General features: G+C 57.2%; 1 protein-coding gene across 9 annotated transcripts in view; it reads left to right on the forward strand.

Moving 5' to 3' along the window:
- Nucleotides 1–13,496, forward strand: part of ADGRG1 (adhesion G protein-coupled receptor G1) — a 46,539-nt gene extending 33,043 nt beyond the window's left edge. For all 9 annotated transcript variants that reach the window (XM_047789660.1, XM_047789657.1, XM_047789655.1 and 6 more), the window contains 12 exons: nt 598–1,017; nt 2,573–2,705; nt 3,274–3,421; nt 4,060–4,191; nt 4,543–4,659; nt 4,853–4,898; nt 5,145–5,248; nt 5,996–6,114; nt 7,838–8,106; nt 9,185–9,293; nt 10,311–10,579; nt 11,984–13,496. In XM_047789660.1, coding sequence (XP_047645616.1) covers nt 598–1,017; nt 2,573–2,705; nt 3,274–3,421; nt 4,060–4,191; nt 4,543–4,659; nt 4,853–4,898; nt 5,145–5,248; nt 5,996–6,114; nt 7,838–8,106; nt 9,185–9,293; nt 10,311–10,579; nt 11,984–12,114 — 1,997 coding nt within the window. In that variant the 3' untranslated portion in view covers nt 12,115–13,496. The remainder of the gene's footprint in view (nt 1–597; nt 1,018–2,572; nt 2,706–3,273; nt 3,422–4,059; nt 4,192–4,542; nt 4,660–4,852; nt 4,899–5,144; nt 5,249–5,995; nt 6,115–7,837; nt 8,107–9,184; nt 9,294–10,310; nt 10,580–11,983) is intronic.
- Nucleotides 13,497–14,244: the final 748 nt, after the last annotated feature.

Here is a 14,244-nt window from a genome sequence, read left to right on the forward strand (position 1 = left end):
GCAACCCAGGATCCGAGCTGCATCTGTGACCTACACCACAAGTCACAGCAACCCCGGATCCTTAATCCACTGAGTGAGGCCAGAAATCGAACCTGCATCCTCACAGTTACTAGTCAGGTTCATTACTGCTGAGCCACAATGGGAACTCCTGAAATTATAATTGATTTTGAGTTTGTTCGTTTCATATACATATATATTTGCTTTTTAGGGCCACACCCGCAGCATATGGAGGTTCCCAGGCTAGGGGTCAGATTGGAGCTACAGCTGCCAGCCTGCACCACAGCCGCAGCAGCTCAGGATCCAGGCTGCATCTGCAACCTCCACCGCAGCTCACGGCAACGCTGGATCCTTAACCCACTGAGCGTGTCCAGGGATCAGACCCGCAACCTCATGGATCCTAGTCCGATTGTTTCCACTGAGCCACGATGGAAACTCTTCATACTTTGAAGCCGATCATCCTCGAGCAAAGTAGACTCACATTTTTGTAGACCCTTTCAGGTGTAGGCCTTGGAATGCATGGCTCGGCTCCTGGCCCCGGAGCCCAGTGCGTTCCTCCCCCGCCCCAGGGTTCCATCTCCGGTCTGTGCCTCCTCACAGGTGCCCACGAAGGGAGCTCCCGGGAAGACTTCCGCTTCTGTGGCCAGCGGAACCAGACGCAGGAGAGCAGCCTCCGTTACAATCGGACGGCCGAGCTGCACATCTCCATCCGCAACTCCGAGGAGGCCCTCACGGTCCACGCGCCCTTCCACGGCGCCCATCCAGCATCTTGGCCCTTCCCCCACCCCAGGGGCCTCTACCACTTCTGCCTCTACTGGGACCGCCGTGCGGGCCACCTGCGTCTTCGCTACGGCAAGAGCGACTTCGTGCTGAGCCGCCAAGCCTCGGACCTCCTCTGCTTCCGGCATCAGGAGAGCGTGGCCCAGGGAAGCCCGCTGTTTGCCACCTCCGTCCGCTCCTGGTGGAGCCCCCAGAACACCAGTCTGCCCAGGGCAGCTGGCTTCGTCTTCTCCTTCCACAGTAAGGCGCCTTCCAGGCAGAAGGAACAGCTTGGCCGGAGGCCGGCAGGCAGGGAGGCCGAATGCACGGCGGGCTCCAAGCAGCCGGGTGGAAGGTCCGGTGGCAGAGCCGGGGCTCTGTTCGAAGGCGCTGGGGAGCCCGGGAAAGGGTCTGAGGAGCAGAAGAGCGTGATCCCCAGTGCATTCCCGGGAACTTTGCAGGAAGGAAGGGGCGAGGGCAGAGGGGCCAAGTCCCATCCAGCGGCTGCAGGGAGGGTCCAGGTGAAGGACGATGAGGAGTGAGCTGGCTGGGAACCCACAGAATGGAGAGATGGGACCGGTGGTCAGGAGCTGGAGGGGAAAATCGGCTTCCTCAGCGTCATCTAGATTCTTTATCCCCATTTCCCAGAGGAGGAAATGGAGGCACAGAGAGGCACAAAGTTGCACAGCTAGTAAGGGACAGAGCCAGGATTTGAACCCAGTACCTGATTGGCGTGGGGGGCCAGGGAGGGCAAGAGAGGCCAAAGTCAGGAAGCAGTGAGGCTGGAGGCTGACACCGAGGTGAGGTGTGCAGACTGTGTGTTCTGCCAGGGGTGTGACAAGTAGGGTGCGGCCACTGCCTCCCAGCCTGTGCTGGGGGTTGGGGGGGGGGCGTTTGCTGGGAGGGGAAGGAGCTGGAAGCTTTTCTTGGGGTCTAGGATTTCCTAGATTGTGGCTTCTTTCATGCAGCTCCAGGCTGGAGCGGGGCTGCCAGGGGTGAGGGCGCAGGGCTTTGATGTGTTAGCAGCTCCAGGACCATGAAAGTGCTGGGATGGCAGCATCGCAACCAGGCTCTGACAGGGGTGGGCGGTAGATGGGGCTCCCTAGCCCCAGGCTGGGATTCTGCCCCAACCTGGGAGGGTTTAGGGCCAAGCCAGGCCCAGCTGTACAGTGGCTTCATGAAGACAGACCTGGCCTGGTCTTATTTGGCTTGTGGAGAGTTGTTATTGTTTGTGTTTTTTTTAAAAAAAAAAAAAAAAAAAGCAAAAAAGGCATGAGCCAGGGCTTTCAAATAAGCTCATGTGAGGCTTTCTGCCTTGTAAATTCAGATGTGCCTACCGGTTGCCTTCCTTGATGGCAGAGGGGCATGCTCCCTCCCCACGTGTCCCTCTTCCCATCTAAGTCCCCTCTGACCCCTGGAGATGCCTGAGTCTCCAGCCCATGGAGGACCTGGAGCCACCCCACAAGCCCACTGCCCTCAGTCCCTCCCAAAGGACCCTGGCCGGCCGTGGGCCCTGGGGAACTGTCCCTCCCAGCTCCTTGCGTGTGGTCAGGAGGGACCGTGGGTGGATGTGTCCTAACCCAGCCTGCAGGGGCTGCAGTTGCCGGGCTTCCCTACAGCAGAGCCCCTGTCTGGCCTCCGCATATCTAGGGGGCTTGGGGGGATTCCCTCCACCTCTTGGAGCCTCAGTTTCCTCTTCTGTAAAATGGGAACAGAAGGTTTCCGAATCACAGGATGTTGAATGGGGAATGCGATGAGCGTGGCCTGGCATCTCATTCAACAGCCTTTGGTGGGTGTGTCTGTCCCTCTCCCCCAGATGCCCCTCCAAAGACCCCCCACAACGCCTCGGTGGACATATGTGAGCTCAAGAGAGATCTCCAGCTGCTCAGCCAGCTTCTGAAGCACCCTCAGAAGACCTCAAGAAGGCACCAGTTCATCCCTGCCAGCCAGTAAGTGTGGCTCCTCCGCGTGTGAGGGCCTGGGCAGGGCAGGGAGGCCCCTGGAGTGGGAGGCCCAGTGGAAACCTCCCTGGGGCTGGAATGTTCTCCTCACCTTTCCATCTTCTCCTGGAGGAATCCAGACACAGGCCTGTAGACCCAGCTCCTCCCCTGCCTGAGTCAATAAAAACAAAGATCACACCTGCCAACCCAGGACAGTGGCACCCAGGTCCTCTGCCCCCCCCCTCAGGATCAGCCCATTTTACAGCTCAGAAGACTGAGGCCCAGGGAGGGCTGGGCTGCTCCAGGGCACAAAGTGGATGGTCCAGGCAGAACCCAGTCTGGGGATTGCTCCCCACCCTCTCCTTTCCCGTTTGCTCAAATGTTCTGGCTTCCTCCCTGCCACCCCCCAGGGCACTCTGTCTGCCCCACGCTCGTGGGGCTCTTTCTCTCTCTTCGTCCCTCTCTTCCCTCCCCCGACCCTCTTTGCTGCGTATCTGCCCAAATCTCTCCCTCTGTCTCCCTGCCCACGCACCCCTCGGATCCACACTGAGCAGCAGCCCCTCTCTCCCCCCGCCAGGCGGCTGCAGAGCCTGGAGTCGAAGCTGACCTCCGTGAGCTTCACAGGGGACTCGGCGTCCTTTGAAGAGGACCGCATCAACGCCACGGTGTGGAAGCTCCGGCCCACAGCCAGCCTCCAGGACCTGCACATCCACGCCCGGCAGGAGGTCAGGGGTCATGGTCAGCAGCCAGGGTGGGATGCAGACGTGGAGGTTGGGAGCTGCCTTCCCTGCACCCGGGAGCCATGTGTGTGCTGAGTGAGGGGGCCTCAGGCCCAAGGATTATGCTCAGTCAGTGGCTACCTGGTGGCACTGAGCACCCTTCCTGGCACAGGGTGGGGACAGTGGTGGAGAGGGACCTGGTCCTTGTACTGGGGACTCCTGTGGCACCTCCATGTTGATAGAAGACCAGTGCCAAAATGCCCATGCCTTCCCCTCCCCCCCCAGCTCCCGTTGTGAGCCTGCCCCTTGATAAGCCTGGTTAGATGGGGCTGCCCTTCCTGCCCCTCCTAGACTGCAGTGCTCCAGGATGCCATAGGCAGAGCCAGTGCTGGAGGTCTAGATGCCAGGATACCCCATGATCTCTGTTGGCCCCTGGAGCCCTGGGCTCTCTAACCACAAGGCCCCCCAGTTGGCACCAGTGCCAAGGAAAGGAGGGCTGAGAAGGGCTGTCGTGAGTCAGGCCTGGCTTCGTGAAGCAGGTGGGCTTAGAGAGGGTGGCATCCAGGAAGGCGCGTGCTGGGGGGACGTGGAGGGGATCTGGAGGTCCGCCTCTGGCAGAGCCCCATTGGGACCCTGGTCTGCAGGAGGAGCAGAGCGAGATCCTGGAGTACTCGGTGCTGCTGCCCCGCGCAGTCTTCCAGAAGACCAAAGGCCGGAGGGAGGAGGCTGAAAAGAGACTCCTCCTGGTGGACTTCAGCAGCCAAGCCCTCTTCCAGGTATGGGCTCATGGCCACGCCCTCCCCTGGGGAAAGCAGCTCCCCTTCTGACAGAGAGGTGGGAGACAGGCAGAAGCCCGGCCCCCTCCTCCAAGGGTCTCATAAAGTCAGAAGTCAGTTGGCAACATGCAGATCTCCTTGGGAGATTGAGACCTGGGAGGGCTCGAAATGGCGTTGTTCTTACTAGAGTCCAAATGACTACCTGGGCAAGAATTGTTTCCAGATGGAGAGTCAGCATCTGAGAGCAATGTGCTGGGCAGAGACAGGACTGGAAGGCCTGGGGAACTTCTGGGCTTTCCTTCTCAGTCCCGAGCTCCCTCCCTCCTCTCTTGCTCCTCCCCACATATTTAGGACAAGAATTCCAGCCAGGTCTTGGGAGAGAAGGTCTTGGGTATTGTCGTGGAGAACACCAAAGTAGCCAACCTCTCGGAGCCCGTGGTGCTCACCTTCCAGCACCAACCACAGCCGGTGAGTGTGAGCAAAGCAAGGAGACAGGGATCCCGTTTGCCCATGTCCTCCTGTCACTTGTCTTTAACAAAATGATTGACTGGCTGATGGTCAGGTCCAAGTGGGGTGGTGGCCTGATGCTGACTCGCTCAGCCTGGCCCATAAAGCAGTGAGCTGTCACGAGACCCACTCCTCCTCTTTCTTGCTCCTGCAGAAGAATGTGACTCTTCAGTGTGTATTCTGGGTCGAAGGCCTGACACGTGAGTGTGCAGGGGTCTCTGAGCTGCTCGGGTACTGGAGGAGAAAGGGGGGTCCCAGAGGGTGAGGGAGATGGGATTAATCAAGGAGGGCTTCCTGGAGAGAGGTGGGCTTTGAAAAGGGAGGAATGGCAGGCTAGGGATCTGCCAAGGGGAGCAGAGGCTCAGAAGCGTGACACAGCCATGCATTTGCGGGGTAGCGTGGGGTGCTGGCCTTGATCTCAGAGCCCCGTGCTGGCCCCTCCTCAGTGAGCAGCCCGGGGAGCTGGAGCGATGCCGGGTGTGAGACCATCAGGAGAGAGACGCAGACATCCTGCCTCTGCAACCACCTGACCTACTTTGCGGTGCTGATGGTGCGTGGTCCCCTCCCGCCCCGCAGCCACACGCAGGCCGTGTTCTTGCTGTGTGCCCGCCACTTTTCACATATATTTCACTCACTCCCCTCAACAAGCCCTGAGGTGATTCCCCTTGTCCCATTTCATAGATAAGGAACCTGAGGCTCAGAGAGGTTAGGCAATTTACCTAAGGTCACACAGCTAGTAGTAAAAGAGCTGGTCTCTAAAGCCCTTGCTCTTTATTTCCAAATTTTGGTGTTTGATAAAAATGCAGGTTCCTGGTCCTAGCCTAGGCTTCTGACTCCGCAGGGCCGGGGGGAAGCCCGGAGTGTGTTGCTAGACAGCCCTCGAGGGGATGCTGAGTCCCTGCTGGTGGATTCAGTGTCCCCCAGATCTCAGAAGCTTTGTGTCCTAGGTTCATTCTCCCAGCATCGGAGTGAGCAGCATGGTTTTCCAGCTCTCTCTGGGTGTGGGGCCCCCTCCCTCACAGGAAACTGATTTCTGTGTGGAATGTTATGGAAAAATAATTAGTGGCAGGACAGAAAAGGGATTCTCTGGTGGAGGGTTCCTGACCTTGGTGGAACAGAGATCCACCTGCGAACGTGGTGAAAAATGCACTCCTGAGACCACATTCTGCTCAGGTTGGGGGGCAGGAGTGGTTCATAGATGCCCGAGGCCACCCAGGGACCATGGGTTAGCCCTCCATCTGGGCCACCCCTCAGCTGGGGACCCTGTGGCCAGCCCTGACCTGTCTTGTGGACCCAGGTGGCCTCCGTGGAGGTGGACGCCGCCCACAAGCACTACCTGACCCTCCTCTCCTACGTGGGCTGTGTCATCTCTGCCCTGGCCTGCGTCCTCACCATCGCCGCCTACCTCTGCTCCAGGTAGGCCTGGTGGAGGGAGGGTGGAGGGGAGGGCGCTCCTCCATTGCAGGGCCTTGGGCTGGGACCCCACAACCATGGAGGACGCCCCCACCCTGGAGATGGGCCTGACTGACCCCGTAAAGCATGCATGGGCTGGGAGCCCTGGGAGGCGCAGGCAGCTCACCCCTGGGGGTCGCATTTCCTCCTCAGATCTGTGGTGTGTGGGCACCCAGCATTTATAGTTTATATTAACTGCCAGCATTTAAATTTGGGAGAGTTGGAGTTCCCGTTGTGGCTCAGCAGGTTAAGAATCTGACTGGCATCCATGAGGATGTTGGTTCGATCCCTGGCCCCCCTCAGTGGGTTAAGGATCCGGCGTTGCTATGAGCTGTGGTGTAGCTTGCAAATGTGGCTTGGATCTGGCGTTGCTGTGGCTGTGGTGTAGGCTCGCAGCTACAGCTCTGATCTGCCCCCTAGCCTGGGACCCTCCATATGCTGCAGGTGCAGCTGTCAAAAGAAGAAAAGCAGCGGGGTGGGGGTTAACTTCGGAATCTAATTTCTGCCTTCGAATAAGCAGACGTGATACTGCTGGGGGCCACATCATAATATGCTGGTGATGATAATGATAACGGTAAACACTTAATCAAGCTTCCCACATACCACACACCGTTCTAAGTGCTTTACATGTGTGGACTTGGTTCATCCTCACAAGGCCCATATAAAAGAGTGCTCAGAGAGGGTAAGCGACTTGCCCGAGGTCACACAGCAGGGAAGTGGCCGAAACAGGCTTGAACTCAAGCAGGCTGGCTCTGGGCCCACGAGGCCCTGGTTTCCAGAGCTGCCTGGCAGTGGCTGCTGTGGACAGACAGAGCCTCCAGTGTTCTCTCCAGCCCAAGGGACACAGGGACAGGAACCCTTGGGGACGGAGCATCTTTTCTCTGCCAGATGCTTTGCATCCATGCAACCCTCACCCCAACCCTGTGAGCGGGGAACATCCTCCCATTTCACAAATGAGTAAACTGAGGCTGAGGGGGGGATGGGACCAGCCTAGGGTGGAGCCTCGAGTTAGGGGCAGGGTGGGTGTGGGAGTCCGGGACAGTGACCCTGGGGCACAGGTATTCTTCTGCGCCCTCTGAGACAGGCAGTGGATGGTGCTGAGCAGAGCGCATTGGGGGTGAGGGGAGCTAGGGAGCGAGGACTGACAGGGCACTGAACCACCTAGAATCCTGGGCAGGGATTGGGAAGGATGTGCCCACACAGACTTGCAACCCTGACGGCACAGGCCACGCAGTCTGCGTTCTCAGAGTCACAGTTGTGCTGACAGACAGGCAGACACAGAACACGGGTGGAGAACATGGATTTTCCAAAGCCGAAAAAAAAAAAAAAACCTGTTTTTTTTCTTCTAGCTTGGGGAGCACCTTGTTGAGTGCAGTGGCGGATGGGTCTTCCTTGCTGTGTCTGGCTAAGGCTGCTGTTAAACACACACATGGTGCTCAAGCCTATGGGTGCTGGGCACTTGGTAGGCGCACGGGGACAGGTGCAAAACAGCCTGGCTGCAGCCACAGGAGTAGGATAGGAAGTGTATGCGTGCCTGTGCACGTGCATGTGTATATGTGTAGCCTGGGAAGGCTGCCTGGAGGAGGAAGAGGAGGAGCAGGCACTCCCCCCACCTCCCTGCCTTCCCACACTGGCCACCAGAGTGACCTTACCTGCCCATCTGCCCCCGCCACCCTCACCTGTGCAGGAGGAAGTCTAGGGATTACACCATCAAGGTGCACATGAACCTGCTGCTGGCTGTCTTCCTGCTGGACGTGAGCTTCCTGCTCAGCGAGCCCGTGGCCCTGGCAGGCTCCGAGGCCGCCTGCCGCGCCAGCGCCATCTTCCTGCACTTCTCTCTACTCGCCTGCCTCTCGTGGATGGGCCTTGAGGGCTACAACCTCTACCGACTGGTGGTCGAGGTCTTTGGCACCTACGTCCCTGGCTACCTGCTCAAACTCAGCATCGTGGGCTGGGGTAAGTTGATGGAAGGGGTTGGTGGGCCCCTGGATCTGCCTCTTCCTCTTGGCTTCCAAGGGGCACTTGGTTCTACTTCTCCACCTGCCCTCTGACTGTTCCCTCACTGCCTCCAACACCCTCCCCCCCACCCTCAGGGCTTCTTTACTTTGTCTGGGTCAAGGTCCTCCTGAGGAAGACGAGGTGGTGAGCCCTGCCCCCAAGAAATGCTTACATGTTCTCTACATCTCTCCTTTAAAAGAGGGGTTTGCAGACAGAGCCACCACGTATGGATGTACAGGTTGTGCACTGCTCAAACGCATCCATTTGGGGGGATGAGTGGGGCTGTAATCTGGTTCCCCACTCACCTAATTTGCCCAGGCTGGTGGTGGTCTTGCCTGTGAATCCCCATGAACCTCAGGTAACAGATTCCCTGTGGTTCTGGCATTCGTTTGTGGCCAATAGTGACCCAAGTCACCTATGGCCCAGACCCCTCTTTTGTCAGACCTGGAGGCCCAGGGGCACATACCACAAGTCCTTTTGGACACTGCATAGGCCCACCAACCTCTACATTCTCTGACCCCAATTTGCTGCTCTTCCTGAGTTTCTTATTCGGCCTCTTCCTGGTTCACTTTGTTGACCTACATGAAATTCCTTCAGAGTTTGCTGTCTCTCAAAACCTAGGTGTTTGGTGGTGGGCAGCCCCTTCCAGGGAGCACTTGATCTCCACCTCATGAACAAGATCAAGGTCCAGGGCAGTTATCCCCTTGGGACATAACTGTCCCCCATTGAACAGTCTCTCACCCCACTGGTGTCCTGTCTGGTGCTCCCATCTCTCCTTGTGACCTCCAGCCCCTCAGCAGGGAACTGCAGGCTCTTTCTCCTAGGGCCCCTGAGCATGATGGGGGGACAAGGGTAAGGTCAGGGGAGATGGACTCCCTTTATGGGAAACCAGAACTGGAATGGGGAAGGGTGGGTCTGAGCTTGGAGGACCGACCCCAGATGGGGCTGGGTGAGTTCTAGGTCTCATCAGCAGAGGGAAGGACAGGGGCAGGGCTCAGAGGATGGGAGATGGAGCTCCATGCTTTGCTGTCTGCAGGCTTCCCCATCTTCCTGGTGGCGTTGGTGGCACTGGTGGATGTGAACAACTATGGCCCCATCATCCTAGCTGTGCACAGGACTCCAGAGAGTGTCATCTATCCTTCCATGTGAGTGCAGTGGGAGTGGGACCGTGGGTCTCATGGTGCAGAGGTTAGAGAGCAGCCTGGACCCAGGCCACTCTCTCTGGGATTTATTGGCCTGGCCTTGGCTGGAGCTCTAGGTTAAGGGTGACCCTTCTCTCAAGGGGTGGTGAGAATAGGCCTGGATCTGCCACTCCCTTGCCAGATGACATCGCACAGGTCTTGGCCCCTCTGTGAACCTCAGGTTCCTCATTTGCGAGTGAGGGTATGAGTTGGACCAGATGAGCCTCTGGCATGTTCCCGTGCTGCACCCCTCTATCTCCCCTTGGAAAGATGGAAAAACAGGCCCAGAGAAGGCAGAGGTCCACACCACATGGATCAAAGGTCCCCAGCTGGGGGATGAGCGGGGCTGAAATCCAGTCCTCTTCCATGCAGCTGATTTGCCCAGGCTGGCAGTGACCTCATTGTGGGTCGCCCTGAACCTCGAGGCCAGGGTTCCCCAGCCTCAGGTTAGGAAGGAATCTTTTCCCTTGCTTCAGGATTTTGACATTTTCAGGCTTTCATATCATGACTTGTGATTTTTGCCTCATACTTTGTACCATCTGTATTATCATTTACTTAATATTTTTCTTTAAATCACCTGATTTTTTGTTAACAAACGTATTTTTAAAAATCATATCACAATAAATAGAAAACAAGCATCACTTGTCATAGATAGTAATCATGGGGAAAAAAAGAGATAAAAGAAAACTCTGGTACTAAATGCTGCTGCAAGCAGTGAGCCTAAGGCCAGCTCTTTGTTGCAAAGGGAAACTAGTGAGTGTTTAAAGTGCTAAAAACACAGTTTCACCACACTGAGCCTTTCTCTTGACTACAGAGAAGGAATAAAGGAGAACTGAAAGGAGAGAGACTTTTTGACCCTTGAGCCAGTGACATTTGAAACAGCTTCTCTGTAACTTGGGCTCACTGTGGTGCTTGGCCACACTGCCCAGGAAGCACTATGCCAGCCTAGCCTGGCACTGAGCCCCATTCCCTTGCCTGCAGGTGCTGGATCCGTGACTCCCTGGTCAGCCATGTCACCAACCTGGGCCTCTTCAGCCTGGTGTTTCTGTTCAACATGGCCATGCTGGGCACCATGGTGGTACAGATCCTGCGGCTGCGCCCCCATGCCCAGAAGTGGCCCCATGTGCTGACATTACTGGGCCTCAGTCTGGTCCTTGGCCTGCCCTGGGCCTTGGTCTTTTTCTCCTTTGCTTCTGGCACCTTCCAGCTTGTCGTCCTCTATTTCTTCAGCATCATCACCTCCTTCCAAGGTAGGTGTGGTGAAGGCCTCACCCCCTGACCCAGGCAGGGTGCCCATCCTTGGAGAATAGGCCAGGGAAGAGATGCCCCAGGCAGCCTGAAGGCTTCCCTTCCCTGGGCCTCAGCCTCGGCAGTCAGAAAATAATAAAGACTTGTGGACTGTGGCCTGGATGCTGCTGAGTACCTACTAAGCGCAGGCCCTCAGCTAAGCCCTGGTTGGGTCAGGGCCTTGCTTCCGCAGAGCTCGTGTCTAGTGGGGAAGACCAGGTGTGACAAGCGGGGTCACAGACATCCAAGGGCATCTCAGGAAGGCAGTAATAGCAGGTAGTAAGGGACAGTCTGAGTTGGAGTGGGGGACCCTGAGGCATCTCTGTATAGGAGACATTTGAAGACAACAGAAGGATCCAGCCAGGGATAGATCAAGGGCCATGACTCTGTGTTCCCCGGACCAGCAGCATCAGTGTCATGAGAGCTTGTTAAAATCAGGGACCCTGCGCCCACCCCAGACCTGCTGAGTCAGAGTCCTCATTGTAACAGACGCCCCCGGGATGCGTGTGCACGTTACAGGCTGAGGAGACCTGGTCTAGGGGAGGAGCGCTCCAGGCGAGGGAGAAACACGAGCAAAGGTCCTGGGGCTAGAACGAGGCTGTGTGTTGGAAGAACAGTGAGGAGGAGTTGGGGCTGAGGGGTAGTGAGGGTGGGGAGGCAGAGGGGCTGGATCATGAGGCCCTGGCTAGATGCCACCAGGGTTCCTTCCCACTCCAGTTACCTCTCTCTCTACCCACCTCCCACACCCACACCCACACCCACACCCACACACACCCACACACACACACACACACACACACACACACACACACACACACCCCTCTACTCCTGGCTGTGATGGGTAGGGAGGAGGACTTGGGCAGGAAAACGGAAGGCAAGGGCCCCATGGGGCCCCCAAACATTGGGAGTGGGGCATGAGGGAGGTGAGCATTTGTTTTTTTGCCTGTGGAGAGGCCTCTGTGTGGATTGTAACTGATGCTCCTAAACTCACCCGAACACTTACTGAGCTATTAATGAACCACAGTCCTATTATCTGGGGAGGAGCAATGTCACATGGTACTGAAGCCGGTGGGCTCCGGAGCCCCACCTCCGCTGCTCCACTCTTGGCTCAGCTGCGTCCCTTTATCTTCCTGAGGCTCAGTTTCCTCCTGGGCCAAACAGAATAGTAATGACGAGAGGCCTGACCTCATAGGAGGATAAAGTGAGATGATGCGCAGGGAATTGCCCGGTCCTGGCACAGAGTAGGTGCTCCCGGGGAGCCTGTGTGGGGAGGAGGGCAGGGGGCAGATCTGGGTGCAGTGGCTGGGAGTTGGGTGGAGGGGGGCTGCCCCCAATCTCTGATCCCTGCATCCCCTCGCTGCCCACAGGCTTCCTCATCTTCCTCTGGTACTGGTCCATGCGCCTGCAGGCCCGGGGCGGGCCTTCCCCTCTGAAGAGCAGCTCAGACAGTGCCAGGCTCCCCATCAGCTCTGGCAGCACCTCGTCCAGCCGCATCTAGGCCACCAGCCCCCCCGCCGGTGTGAGGAAGCCAAGATGCGACCTCTCTTCACTGCTCCCTGTGGCTGCTTCAGCCAGGCCCGGCCCTTGGTGAGCAAGCCGGAGCCTTGAGAGGGCCCGAGGACCTTGGAGGGATGGGGCTGTCACCATGGCAGCCAGACTCCCAGGCTGGACCTTCTGAATTTGCCTGGGGACTCCTGGGCTCTCTGGTCCAGGCTGCTGGGGCTTAGGTGTGGGACTGTCCCCAGCCATCCTAGCCTGGAGCTGAAGCCTGGTCTCGACTTAGTACCATGGGGCCAGCGCTCGTGGCTTGGGGTAGGGAGTCTGTAGGCCTTGGACCTTGGAGGCAGGTGGCATCCTTGTCCCCAGCCCAGGACAGAAATGTGCCGTAGCTGCTCTCTCTGTGTCTGATGACCACGAGGGACTCTGTAGCCCCTGCCATTTTAACCTCCGGATGGCACACAGGGAAACGGGTTGGGACAGTGCTTTGGGCCAGACCCTTGGAGGAGCAGAGCCCCTCCCTGGAGCATCACAACAGCTCCCCTACCTCTGAGCCCAGGGCCCTGGCCCTTGGCTTCCCTCCCCAGCCCTTCCTCTCCCCTTCCTGGTCCTCCCTTCCTCTCCTGGGACCTCTCTACCCCTCCGTGCACAGCCCGGGGTCCCCAGTTCCAATGCTGGATTTGGGGTGGTGGTTCCCAAGAGCCGCCTGGTACCTACTGTAAAACTTTCTCTACTGCATGGGCCTCTGCCTGCCACTGACTCAGGCTTAGTGTAGACGTTCTGGGCTGGGCTACGTCCGTCTTGCCATCTGGGCCTCTCCGGAAGCTGTATCACCCTTGCTCACCACTGCCGAGCCCACACCTCACAGGGCCTTGCAACCTCTCCTGAAGCCGCTTTGTGGCAAGAACTGTGGATCATAGCCCCCCAAATGTGTTTCCACCCCAGCATTCTGAAGACTGAGACACGCCTCCCCTGATGATCTAGAGCCTAATGGGCTCCTAAAAGGCCATCTCAGAACCCTTGCAGACACTCTTGAGCACACCGCAGCCCAGCGCAGTTAATTCTGCTGGACCCAGCTGGCCAGACCGGGTTGCTCCCCCTCTGAGCGCTCATTCTGATATGGGAGGCGTGCATGAGACAAGAACTCTTGGAGCTACAGGCACCGAGTTGGGGGAGCCATCATTCCTGGTTGGAATCCAAGAAGACTTCCCGCAGGAGGCGGCATTTCACCTGGATCTCAGCCTTAAAGATGGGGAGGATTTGCTTTGTAATTACCAGTTCATTTGTCTTTGGCTATCAGAGAGAAGTACATGTTTGTTGTAGAGAATTCGGAAATGTAGAAGAATACACAGAAGAAAATAAAAGTCAGCTCTTATCACCTAACCAACCAATGCAAATATTTTGGGGCATTTCCTTCTGAGTTTTTTCCTGTGCTTCTACTAAGAATCACTGAGGAGTTCCCGTTGTGGCGCAGTGGTTAACACATCCGACTAGGAACCATGAGGTTGTGGGTTCCATCCATAGCCTCGCTCAGTGGGTTAAAGATCCAGCGTTGCCGTGCTCTGTGGTGTAGGTCGCAGACACGGCTCAGATCTGGTGTAGCTGTGGCTGTGGTGTAGGCCAGCGGCTAGATCCGATTGGACCCCTAGCCTGGGAACCTCCATATGCCATGGGTGTGGCCCTAGAAAAGACAAAAAGAAAAAAAAGAATCACTGAGATAGGAATTCCCTGGTGGCATAGTGGGTGAAGGATCTGGCGTTTGTCACTGCTGTGGCTCTGGTTGCTGCTGTGGTGGGGGTTTGATCCTTGGACCAGGAACCTCTACACGGCGTGGGCGTGGCCAAAAAAAAAAAAAATCACTGATACAAACACTGATACAATCAGGAAGCATCAAAGAGAGAAGACGCCTATGTGTGAAAGAAATCTGTTGGAAATGTGATCAGGGCGAGGCGCCAGATAAATGGGGAAGCAGTGGGGAGCAGCAGGGCCTGTGGTGATTTGGAGGTTACAAGCCCTGCCCGAGGGAGCAGCTGTATTCAGCTCCGCCTGGTCACCGCCTTGCAGGAATGAGGCCCATGTAGTCAGACCGCCTGTGTTTTATTAGAAAAGAGAAATCCAGGGTGTTCTGGTA

This window comes from Phacochoerus africanus, chromosome 8 (genome assembly GCF_016906955.1).
Source record: "Phacochoerus africanus isolate WHEZ1 chromosome 8, ROS_Pafr_v1, whole genome shotgun sequence".
In the NCBI taxonomy this organism is placed as follows: domain Eukaryota; kingdom Metazoa; phylum Chordata; class Mammalia; order Artiodactyla; family Suidae; genus Phacochoerus; species Phacochoerus africanus.